General features: G+C 36.9%; 1 protein-coding gene across 1 annotated transcript in view; it reads right to left on the bottom strand.

Annotated features, from left to right (window-relative positions):
* Positions 1-355: 355 nt before the first annotated feature.
* LOC124775040 (cullin-3) overlaps positions 356-12,829 on the bottom strand; it is a 259,802-nt gene continuing 247,328 nt past the window's right edge. The window contains exons 14-16 of the mRNA XM_047249818.1: positions 12,356-12,483; positions 7,342-7,400; positions 356-2,994 (exon numbers count right to left, since the gene is read on the bottom strand). Coding sequence (XP_047105774.1) covers positions 7,376-7,400; positions 12,356-12,483 — 153 coding nt within the window. The 3' untranslated portion in view covers positions 356-2,994; positions 7,342-7,375. The remainder of the gene's footprint in view (positions 2,995-7,341; positions 7,401-12,355; positions 12,484-12,829) is intronic.

Genomic DNA, 12,829 nt, shown 5'->3' with positions numbered 1-12,829 from the left:
CTGTTAACTAAAAACGTACAGAGGAAAACAACCATACTCTCACATGGAATACAATTAACCTGCAGTCTAGCACTTCAAAATCAGCTACACTTGAAAACCCTTCATGTATTTTTTAGTGTTCATGTGTATAACTGAATTCTGATTTCATAATGCTTACGAGCTCTAGCTCAATTTCATTGCTAAGATGTATCTATCAAAAAGTTAATTCTTATACCAATTTTTGAGAACTTTGGCACCAGATTCAATAATTTAATAACACTAAAAATGTACACAAGAGCTCCACCAAGATAAACTTAATACTTTATAACATAGGAGTATTTCAGTTAGGGGAAAAACGGTTTTTTTACAAAACATGTAAGAAGTATTTTTTATTATATACATACAGTATGGGCTTCTTTAAAAAATATGTGTAGGTACCTACACTCCACCTTCACTAAGTCAGGAGTTCACAACAAGAGGCGTATTATTCAACTGCTATTTAAATTATGCCCATTTCTGTGTAAATGACCTGTATATTGAAAAGTCTGGTGAGCATCTATAATAATCGAAAGGTCATGACGATGAGGTTTCAATAACTGTAATCAAAGGCGTATCATGTGCTGAGAATACTACTTAACTAAAACACGAACTCAAATAAATACAAATAGTTTCCAGCAAATAAAGATGCAAACTTTGGCCTTCAAAACATTATAACAAGTAATATCCACTGAAATGTAAAAAGTGTGCTACAATATATATGAGAAGGATACTGTATAGAATTACTGGTAATGTCAATTAATTTTAGAGTAGCATCTATCTGCAATATTCATAAGTAAATTATTCGTTATGTGAACTTACACTTGTAAACAATGCAAACAGAAGTTATATTTTTACAGGATTATCAATGCACTGTGGAACAAGAACAAGTGGAAAAACTTAACAGTAACTTGAAAAAGAGTAAATGAGACCATGAAACTAAAATTGATATTACCAAGCAACACTAAGCCAAAGAAAAAAAATTCAAGTTTTATTTAGTGTGTGGTAATTTACTGAGTGTATGGGCACAGAAGCAAACAGCTGGGGGCAGAGGGTGAGACAGAATGGGGTTAATTCTTTGACACTGTCACAAAGACGTTCATAGGAATCAGAGGAGGACAGCATTGTGTACTTAATGGTATCTCAGGCTAGTGCCTCAAGAACAAGGGAGCATTATGAGGTTCATCTAAAGCAGATCAAAAATAAATCACTGCCCCTTTTCCCATCAGTTATCATATCTACTAACCTTTTCAGACGTTTCTTTCAATGTACACAAGAAGTAAATTTTGGAAAAACCTGCAGTAAGACATAAAGAGAGATTTTGTTACAAAATTCACAATCTTTAGCTCTTTACAAAATTCTGGATACAAATAACATTTATGAAAAAAGTAAAATCAAGTGATGTTTTCAACTAATAATCCATTTCTCAAAGCATTACAATGCACTGTAATTAACGGAAGTGTAGCAACTGATGAGCTAATAAGCTCTAATTATATGATCATGTGTGCATCCGTACAGTTCCATAATTTGCATTCATAAATATTATAAAAATATTTAGCCTACTACAGTCACCATTTCTCGAAAGGACGTAACACTCTTAGTTCAATATAACAAAATTCTGCAATAAAAGAAAATTTACATTCAAGAGTTGCTACAAGAGAAATCTCATACATATATATACAAAAATGTACAACTAAATAACGATAGTAATAAAATAATAACTGCAGTAAATAATAATATTAATAAGGACTTTAAAATTTTAAAAAGTGTCTGAACAAAAACCATATTCTGACTTTTTTAAACATATTTTCACGGTGGCCAGAAATACTGATTTATTTTGAAACATCTTTTTCTTTTTATTATTTATCTGACAAATAACTGAGTCTACTCCTTTGAAACTTCTGAAATTTATTTACAAGTCATAAAATACAATCAAACAATTTCACTTCAAAGAATGCCACAATATCAATGACTAAATCCCTTTTGTTAATAGGATTTCATTCCATAAAAACTGATTATGCAACACAATTTAAGATGCATTCTCAAGTACAAACAACAAGAAATGGGAAGAATTCTTTTCTTTAACAATGTCTGAATTATGATGGTGTATGCCCTACCTTGTGGGTCCATATATTAAAACACAAGAAAAGCACTGAAATAAACTAACAGTTCCTGATATTATCAGAAAGTACAATTGTTCTCAGGAAACTCTAAAAAGCCAAAACACGGTTAAAGCTGGCATACTGACTTTTAAGGTGTACAGTACTGTTTTATCACTGCACATGTGGCACTTGCTTCCACTCTGGCACGAAGTCTTTCACAAAATCTGACATGAGAGGGTGCCCAATGTCTTATCACACCCTACAGTTTCCTCAATTTGAAGTTAACTGTATCACAGTCAAAGATGTAATTACAAACACAATCATGACACAGGAAGCTACAGCTTCATTATAAATCCTGAGAAGTTCAAATACCACAAACTGTCACAAACAGTCGGAGTATGAAAAACTCATCACTCTTCTGAGTATCTGTTACACAATGTCTTATGTTACTTGAAGCGCACTTACTAGTCTCAACAACAATCGTTCTTGTCGTCCAACAACGTCTGAACATTTTATCACAGTCAGGAGGTCACTGCTGATTGTAGCATAGAAATGTGTAAGTGTGCACAGCCAGAAGCAGTTGTCGACTGTAATGCTGATCATGGTGATAACTCACTTTTTACAGAACTACGTGTAAATGAAAATGAATAACTCTTATTAGATGTAGAGAAACTTTGAAAATTTTTTCATCACAAATAATTTAATTTTGGGTATGCAAATTGAAAACAATAAACATTTTACACCGGTCTTCAAGGAATATTTGAGCTCATCACGACAGCTTTTCCAGATACGTTATCACAGGCAAACATGCTTCATCTAGCTTCAATGCATCTTGTCATCCTTGATCCACACATCTTCGAAGATGTGAAGACAAATGCTGAAAATAGTAGTACTGGTAAGGATCATGTAGTACAATTACTAAAAAGATCCACTTAATATAAGCAAAATAAAATGGCTAATCATCAAATTAAAAAAAAATTATCATCACAAAAGTAATAGATTTTTATACACAAAATCATCACAAAAACAGCAAATTTAAACATTACTGCAAATTGGATTTGGATGGGGGCATGGAGACAGACTATAAACAATATTATAGATATCATAATTCTAATGGATGAGCCTTGGACAATTCTTTCAGTTGTACAAAAATTTACTTGTGGCCACAAGCACTGTTAGGATGTTTTTTGAAACTGTGTAGTCACAACTATACTCACCACAGTGCCATGTAATCATTTACTTTATCCTAAAGACCCTATTCAAGGTGGAATGTTTTGCCTGCACAGCAGCCAACTTTATTAAACATTTTCAATGCAGATCTGAACTACTGTGTCATCTTATGGATTAAAAAAAGAAGCCTACTTACAGAATATTATGAAACCTTATAAAAACAGCATTAGAAGTTTGTTTTACCCACACCAAATGTGATGATATTAGCCCCCCCCCCCCCCCCACACCACACACAAACACAACACACAGAGAGAGAGAGAGAGAGAGAGAGAGAGAGAGAGAGAGAGAGAGAGCACCTCTTCTCAAGTTTGGCAGCCATAGTGTGCAACAACGAAAATTTCATTGGAGAATGAGTCCACTGAAATACTTGTATGGTAAAAAAGAAGTGTTCTAAAAGAATGAAAATTCATGTGTGTATCCTTTAGGTTAAAGACTGTGCTGATTAATTATCATTAAATGTGGTAGTTTATATGCCAACTAGATGTGAAGAGACTGATAAAAATGTATTATGAAATAAAAGAAATTATTCAGATAGTAAAGAGAGATGAAAAACTGTGATGGAAGACTAGAATTCAATAGCAAGAAAAAGAAGAGAAGGAAAAATATTAGGAGAAAATGGACACAAAGAAAGAAATGGAAAGAGAAGCCACCTGACACAGTTTTGAACACAGCATAATTTAATCATTGCTAAAACTCCTTTTAAGAGTCATGAAAGGAGGTTGCATGTGTGGAAGAAACTTGGAGACACTGGAGGGATACAGATACATTACACAGTATTTTACTGGTTATGAACTGAACATATTGCAAAATGGTAGGAAATTAAGGAGATGGGATGTGGATGAATTGAAAGAACCAGTAAGTTGTTGACTATTTCAGTAGAAGCGTGATGCATAAATTGACAAACAGGGGAAAGGCATACAATAGGTGGTGAATGGGTAGCTTTGAGAGATGAAATAGTGAACATAACAGGAGATCAGTTGGAGGAGGACTGGTTTAAACTGTTACAAAACATAAGAGGTACTGAATTTAATTAATGAGAGAAAAAAAAAATAAAGCAGATGTACTAGGCGAAACGGAATATACACACCTAAAAATGAGTCTGGCAAGAATTGAAAAATCCTCAAGTAGGTATGGGCACAGGATTAACACAAGGCTGTAGAATGATCCATGATTATGGAAACGATAGATTCCACCTATAGGACAGCTGGAGGATACATGGACCAAGATTGGAAGCCAATGCAAAGAAAAGAAGGGAAATGGGAAAGCAGAGAAATATAAAGAGTGGATAAGCAATGGAAATGACCCCGAGACAACAGTATGCAAAAGCAAGAGGAAATAGATGAAGATGAGATGGGAAATATGGTAATGCAAGAAAAATTCAATGAAGCACTGAAAAACTGACGTCAAGACATAGCACCTGGACTAGATGGCAGCTGTTTAGAATTATTGAGATCCTTAAAAACTTCCTGTCGGATTAAAACTGTGTGCTGAACCGAGACTCGAGCTGGGGACCTTTGCCATTTGCAGGCAAGTGTTCTACCTTCTGAGTTACCCAAGCATGACTCGCGTCCCATTCTCACAGCCTTACTTCTGCCAGTAGCTCGTCTCCTATCTTCCAAAGCAAAGATGCTGTGACTTGACAAACGGGAAAGTGCTGGTAGATAGACACAATAAAACACAGACGAAAGGATGTGGGTTTTAAGGGAGAGGGTAAGGAGTCATTCCAATCCCGGGAGAGGAAGGACTTACCTTAGGGGGGGAAAAGGGACATGTATACACTCGCGCGCAGACACACACACATATCCATCCGCACATATACAGACACAAGCAGACATGTGTAAAGGCAAAGGGTTTGGGCAGAGATGTCAGTCGAGGTGGAAGTACAGAGGCAAAGATGTTGTTAAGTACATGTGATATACGAGGGGCGGCAACTTGAAATTAGCAGAGGTTGAGGCCAGGTGGGTAACAGGAAGAGAGGATATATTGAAGGGCAAGTTCCCATCTCCTGAGTTCTCATAGGTTGGTGTCAGTGGGAAGTATCCAGATAACCCAGACGGTGTAACACTGTTCCAAGGTGTGCTGGCCATGCACCAAGGCATGTTTAGCCACAGGGTGATCCTCATTACCAACAAACACTCTCTGCCTGTGTCCGTTCATGCGAATGGACAGTTTGTTGCTGGTCATGCCCACATAGAAGGCTTCACAGTGTAGGCAGGTCAGTTGGTAAATCACGTGGGTGCTTTCACATGTGGCTCTGCCTTTGATCGTGTACACCTTCCGGGTTACAGGACTGTAGTAGGTGGTGGTGGGAGGGTGCATGGGACAGGTTTTACACTGGGGGCGGTTACAAGGGTAGGAGCCAGAGGGTAAGGAAGGTGGTTTGGGGATTTCATAGGGATGAACCAAGAGGTTACGAAGGTTAGGTGGATGGGGGAAAGACACTCTTGGTGGAGTGGGGAGGATTTCATGAAGGATGGAAGGTTAGGTGGACGGGGGAAAGACACTCTTGGTGGAGTGGGGAGGATTTCATGAAGGATGGATCTCATTTCAGGGCAGGATTTGAGGAAGTCGTACCCCTGCTGGAGAGTCACATTCAGAGTCTGATCCAGTCCCAGAAAGTATCCTGTCACAAGCGGGGCACTTTTGGGGTTCTTCTGTGGGAGGTTCTGGGTTTGAGGGGATGAGGAAGTGGCTCTGGTTATTTGCTTCTGTACCAGGTCGGGAGGGACTGCTCTTCGAAGTCCTTTGCTGTCTCCGACAGAATTATAATGTCATCAGCGAACCTCAAAGTTTTTATTTCTTCTCCATGGATTTTAATACCTACTCCGAACTTTTCTTTTGTTTCCCTTACTGCTTGCTCAATACACAGATTGAATAACATTGGGGATAGGCTACAACCCTGTCTCACTCCCTTCCCAACCACTGCTTCCCTTTCATACCCCCCGACTCTTATAACTGCCATCTGATTTCTGTACAAATTGTAAATAGCCTTTCGCTCTCTGTATTTTACCCCTGCCACCATCAGAATTTGAACGAGAGTATTCCAGTCAACATTGTCAAAAGCTTTCTCTAAGTCTACAAATGCTAGAAATGTAGGTTTGCCTTTCCTTAATCTTTCTTCTAAGATTGGTTGTAAGGTTAGTATTGCCTCACGTGTTCCAACATTTCTACGGAATCCGAACTGATCTTCCCTGAGGTCATAAATATGAGAGATGTGTGCAAATTTGGTTTGCCAAGTTCTGCACAACAATATTTATTATAGAGCATGTCAGTGGGACAGTTACTTTCATAACTTACAGGGGCAAGCACAAAAAGTTTCAAATTAAGTCTACAGGATGTTGAAAACAGTTGAGGTGGTGAGCTATAGACAGGACAGGACAGTAAGGGGTCTGCAGTTTATTACTTATCTGTATTCAAGAATTATTTTGTGACCTTGTTTGTGAGAGTTGTGCGAGTATGAAGGTGTGTGGTTTTCTGCACCTGAAGGGGGACATTATTAGATAGCTTAGTCTACTTTTAAATGTTTCTGTCTCTCGCTCAATGTCTCCCCTAAATGGTATCAATCTATCCAAATTCACACGTTGATGTTTATTAGGAACCATTAATCATACAAAGCTTTACTTTTGAGAGCATTGATGATATTTCATATTTCAAATGTGAAAGAAATTTTAATGTCATGAAATTTATTCTGTACTGCTTTTTCATTGTATTGGTTTGTGACCAACTCCTCCTTCACAGGAACCATTCACATCAATTTTTTCCATTTAGTATACTGAAAAGTAATTATAAAATAATATGCTACACAAAACAGTCTTTTCTAAACTGAGAACATTGCTAGAGCCTTCCGACAAATTTTTCGAGTTACGCATATGCATGCATGCATCCACGCTCTCAACCCCTTCATGAAGAACCTGCAACCAACACTTGTTCAGTGGCAACAAATGATTTTGGCCTCTCTTAAATGATTCCATAGCAACTTTTAAGTTTTACTAACCTGTTTAAAGGCATCTTGTTAACAGGTATCTTGCTCAAGCAACATATGTGTAAATTTTCCTGAAATAAATGTAAAGTACATGCATTAGTGGAGGTAGTGAAGTATAACATTTACCAAAGAATGAAATAGTATACTCATAAGTTCCACAAAACTGTGGAACGAAGATGCAAAGATCATTGAAGATAGAAAGATCACTGAGTACAAATTCACATCAGGCAAATTTTTGTCCAGTGAGAATTGCTATAGCTTATTTTTTAAAATGCAGTTAAAGTATAGAAGCTAACAGTAAGTAGTACCTGTAAAAACAGTATAAAAAAGTAATATTTTCAATGTAATAATGAATGGCATTTAATAACACTGCACAGAGAGCAGTGTATCATTAATAACTTTTATCTGGATTTGTTTTTGCTTGTGTGATGATGAAAGTCTGAAATTTTATTTACATCTTGGAACTAATAACTCTAGCTTTCAGGGGTCAAAGGGAGACTGGTAATGGTAACAAAGAGCTAACAATAGTGAGCTGTAAGTAATATATGTGTTGTACTTTTTATGACATACAATAAACACTTAAGTGTAACTGTACACTTTATTGATATTGTTTTACTGAAAAGACAGATTCTTCTTCTTCAGTAGCTCTACAGCCCTTGGTGAGCCTTGGCTTCTTCAACAATCTTCCTCCACATTTCTCGGTTATTTGCTGCTCTTTTCCATCCCCGGACTCCCATATTGCTGATATCCATTATTACCTCATCGATCCATCTTCTTCTAGGTCTCCCTTTTCGCCTAACTGAATGGATCATACCTTTCATCATTTTCTTTGGATTTCTATCCTCTGCCATTCTCTCCAAGTGTCCTAGCCATCGTATTCGCTGTGATTTCACAAATTTTACTATGTCCCTGCCTTGTATTAACTCTTGTAATTCGGCATTGTAGCGTATTCTCCAGCCTTCTTCCTCCCTTACTGGCCCATAGATTTTGCGTAGTATTTTCCGCTCAATGCTTCTTAGAGCATTTTTATCGTGTTCTGTCAACGTCCATGCCTCTGAGCCATATGTGATAACTGGGCGGACTAGGGAATTATATATTAGCAGTTTAGTTTTTCTTGTAACAAGGCTATTTTTGAAAAGCTGCATATTTGCAAAGTAAGCTCTGTTTCCTGCTTGTATCCTTTCCCTTATAGCCTTTCCAATACTGTTATCATTTGTTATTAGGGCTCCCAAGTGGTTAAAAGAGGACACTCCATTGAACCATTTCCCATTGATGTTTAGGTTTTTAAGGGTTCTTCTAGACTCAGATTGTGACATTACCATATATTTTGTTTTGTTTTCATTTACTATGAGGCCAATTTTTAAGACTTCTGTTTCCATTGCCCGGTATGTTTCTAAGAGTGTACTGGTATTTCTTCCTACTGTAGCAATGTCATCAGCGTATGCACATATCTGGCTAGTTTTCATAAATATGGTGCCTCTTTTGTTGATTTTATTTACTGCACTATGCAGGGCTATGTTGAATAGGACAGTGGAGAGACTATCCCCTTGCTTCACACCTTTATTAAAGTCAAAGCTTTCACTTGTTCTGCTAAGGACCTTTACTTTTGCTCTTGTCTCTGTCATTGTCATTCTGATTAGTCTTATTAATTTAGCACATATACCAACTTCTTTCAGTACTCTGTGTAGTTCTTGCCGATTTATGCTGTCAAAGGCTTGTTTGAAATCGAATAAGAAATGCAGATCTATATCATATTCATATTCATAGAACTTTTCCATCATTTGCCTTATCACAAATATTTGATCAGTTGTTCCTCTGCCTGGTCGAAAGCCACACTGATATTCCCCTAGTATGCCTTCTGCACACTTCCGTATCCTTTCGTTTAATATACTTGTGAAGATCTTATAAGCTGTACTTAGGAGTGTTACACCTCTATAGTTTTCACATGCTGTTCTGTCCCCTTTCTTATAAATGGGGACTATTATTCCAATTTTCCAATTATCTGGCATAGTTTCTGTTTCCCATATATCTGATATTAATGTGTGCAGTTCCTTTATTACAGCCTCACCACCAGTTTTTATTAATTCAGCAATTATGCTGTCTTCCCCAGGGGCTCGATTGTTTTTTGACTTGTGCACAGCCTGGGAGACCTCTTGTGGTGTTGGCTTTCTTGCCTCATTGGTTTCATTGTCTACTTCCAGCTCCACTCTTCCCTCCTGTGCAGCTGTCTCTTCGTCTTCTAGGCTGGTGCTTAGTGTATCTTTGAAATACTCTGCCCATCTTCCCACTATCTGTTCTTCCTCCCTTATCATTTTCCCATCTTTACTGGAACAGGCCATTGTTTTTGGTTGGAATCTATTCTTCATTTTGCCTATGGCATGATAGAACTTTCTTACTTCACTCTGTTCCTTTAGTTCTTCTAGTTCTTGAAATTTCTTCTTATTCCACTCCCTTTTCTTTCTCTTGCACAGCCTGTTAGCTCTTCTCCTTAATCCTCTACATTGTTCCACATTATTTCTGGTTGAAAAGACAGATTGCATGTGTTGAAAACAATGCATTGCTGCTGTGAATATTCAGTAATTTAATGTACTTGATGAACACACACATGAACTCTGCATGCTGTTGAAAACTGAGACAGTTAACAGCAAACCCATGTCAAAAAATTCAGCTTGAGAGGAGAGTGAAGAAATATATTGTGATCTTTATATCAAACAAACATAAAATATTAAATGAAAAAAGAATGGAAAATAAATTTCAAGCCATACATTAAATAAAAATTGACATACGATGTCGCTGTGTCAACAAAGTGACATACAAAGTTGCAGTTCAACACCAACAGTGAATTCTATGTATCATCAATACTGCCATTTAATACCGGATCATTTAAGTTTTGAGTATTAGTGCACACAGTTTTAAAGAAGCGGCAGTTGTATGTCAAGGACCAACAATACGCTCTGACTGACTTATACTATACATTATTTTCACATAGGCTAATGCCCAGTGACTAATCATACGTGGAACTTCATGTTATATCTTCTGTTGGCAGGTAAAGTGCCAAGTATAGTGGGTAATAGTAATATGATGCTTCAAAGTTTTGCTGGTAAACATCGTAATCTCTAGATTTATGAATTCATAAATTTGCTTAACATTTCTACATCTTTCCTGTCTTCTCCAGCTGTGTCAAACTCAAGATTTCAGTTTTCCACTGTTTGGACTCTGTACTAAACTGGGAACCAGACAAGACACACATGGTCTATTACGACAACAACTGTTTCCCCCAGTGTTCCACTGCAGTTACACTCTCACGTAATTCTAAAATTAGGCCGATAACATTACCACTGACATCTAAGCAAATTGGCCACTGGATTGCAAATTTTATGTAAACTAAAGTTACCATCTCACTGTTGATTCAGTCACTTGTCACATTAAATCTCCATTAGCTCCTTTATGAACCCTGCATACAAGTTCAGCAGTTCCAATATTATTTTGGTATGTCTCTCAACATTTTGAAATATAGAAGTAAGATGTAAAGAAAATGATTACAACTGACTTAAGCAGCTATCCAAAAAAAGAAAGAGGCAGCTTTCTTCACTTGTGAGTATACCATTGAACTTTGTTTATTTATCATACAACATGTGTGTCGCATTGCATACTAACTTTTGCAAAACACATCATTTAGTTATCTTGACTCGTTTTAGATAAGATGATTTTTATGACCACGAGTTGAGATGTGCAAAGAGATGAATAGGTATGTTGTGCACGGGCGTCCTTCAGCTATGAAACTTGAGAATGAAGTGAGATAGTCTCCTGCTCTCAACTTTAAATACAATTTCAATATCTTATCTACATTTCATTTACTGTTAAGTAGGCGCTAAAATCAACCAGTATGTTTCAACGCTGCAAAATCTTTAAAATTTTATGCCGTGTTTTACTTAATTCAGTGAAACATAGAGGTACGATGGATAACGAAAAGAAATTCCATTCTTTATGGAGTGAAAATAACAGACTGTAAGATGCACAAAAATCAAATTTTTTCATCTAATAGTTTTCAAAAAATCAGATGATAAGTATTTCGTATTGACCAGAACGTTGTCTGTCAGTACATGCAACAGTATTTGGTGAGCAAATCTGTAGCAGTGGAAAAGTTAATGAACAAGGATAGAAGCTTAAACTAAAAGCATGTGATCCAGCACTCAGTTCGCACAGTTTTCATCAGGTAATGTACAAATCAACAAAAGGAATGCTTAAGGAGGGGTTTTTCAGCTGAATGTGATTGCTAGTGTCAGCAAAAAAACACTGTAATAAAAGATTAGGTGCAGTTTTCCCAGTTTGCTTAGTGTTTAGAAAGTGAGCACGTGAGTTCCAAGTTCAATAACCAAATGACCGTTTGAAGAGCTATCCCACACACACACACACACACACACACACACACACACACACACACACACACACACGCTTCAATTTCATGTTTTCTGTCTTCATCAACTTTATTACGTGTTTCTCATCTCTCTGGCTCAGACTCTCCCTTTGCTGCAACTGTCTGAATCTTTACCCTAAAATAAGCAGTTTACAGAATTAGTTTGCTTTCACACACACACACACACACACACACACACACACACACACACACACTTTTCCCAAACTGAGTATTTGAAAACAGATTCAATTTTGCACCCACGAAACCTTTCCAAGGGGATAAATTGCAAGCAGTAGTTAAACAGCTGTCTGCCAGTGGCATAAGCCGAAAACATGAAGTGCCTATACCCATGGAAAGATCAATTTCTGGCAAAATGAGCACAGAGCAGCAATGAACAAGTCATTATGTCTTACATCAACATGACAACTGAAAAACTGCTTGGAAAATTTAGCGGCCTTAGTAAAGCTTTTAAAAGTTTTCATTTTTCACTTACAGATGCTAATTTTTTACCTCCTCCTTGAACAAAATTACCACCTGTAAGCATAAAATGACAACTTGAAGTAACACACAGTTATTTATTAACTTATACATAGTGCATTACACATTTACCTATCCTCTGGTGTTCTTGCTAAGTACTCCCTCTCAATTAATCCTTCTATCCTCTTCTTGATTATAACAGGTGATGGAAGAAATCGACTTTTCAACTGTTCCGTTACCTCTGTTACAAGGACGTTGTGCTGAAATCAATCCAATTAATTGTAAATGGCACATGTTACTACCAAATGTTAAAGCAGAAGTGACAACTAACTAAAAATGACTCATAGAACTTTTATCAGAAGTGCATATGAGCAGATCCTAGGACTGGAAGAAATGTGAATGACCCTCCTTAACATATCGTGATCAAAATATGTGGCTGCAAATCTGTGAAACTGCTTCAATCATCTATAATTACCTTGTATTAAATGTCAATTGAAGTCCAGCTGCAGCCTGAAACTGCAGTTGGTCACGAACATACAGGAGAATGAATATACTGGCAAACAGCAATACTTTTAGTTTTTACATTCAATATTAAAATTTAAAAAA

This window comes from Schistocerca piceifrons, chromosome 2 (assembly GCF_021461385.2).
Source record: "Schistocerca piceifrons isolate TAMUIC-IGC-003096 chromosome 2, iqSchPice1.1, whole genome shotgun sequence".
Taxonomy (NCBI): domain Eukaryota; kingdom Metazoa; phylum Arthropoda; class Insecta; order Orthoptera; family Acrididae; genus Schistocerca; species Schistocerca piceifrons.
The sequence above is the reverse complement of the archived record's forward strand: the minus strand, read 5'-3'. Positions and strand labels throughout refer to the sequence as shown.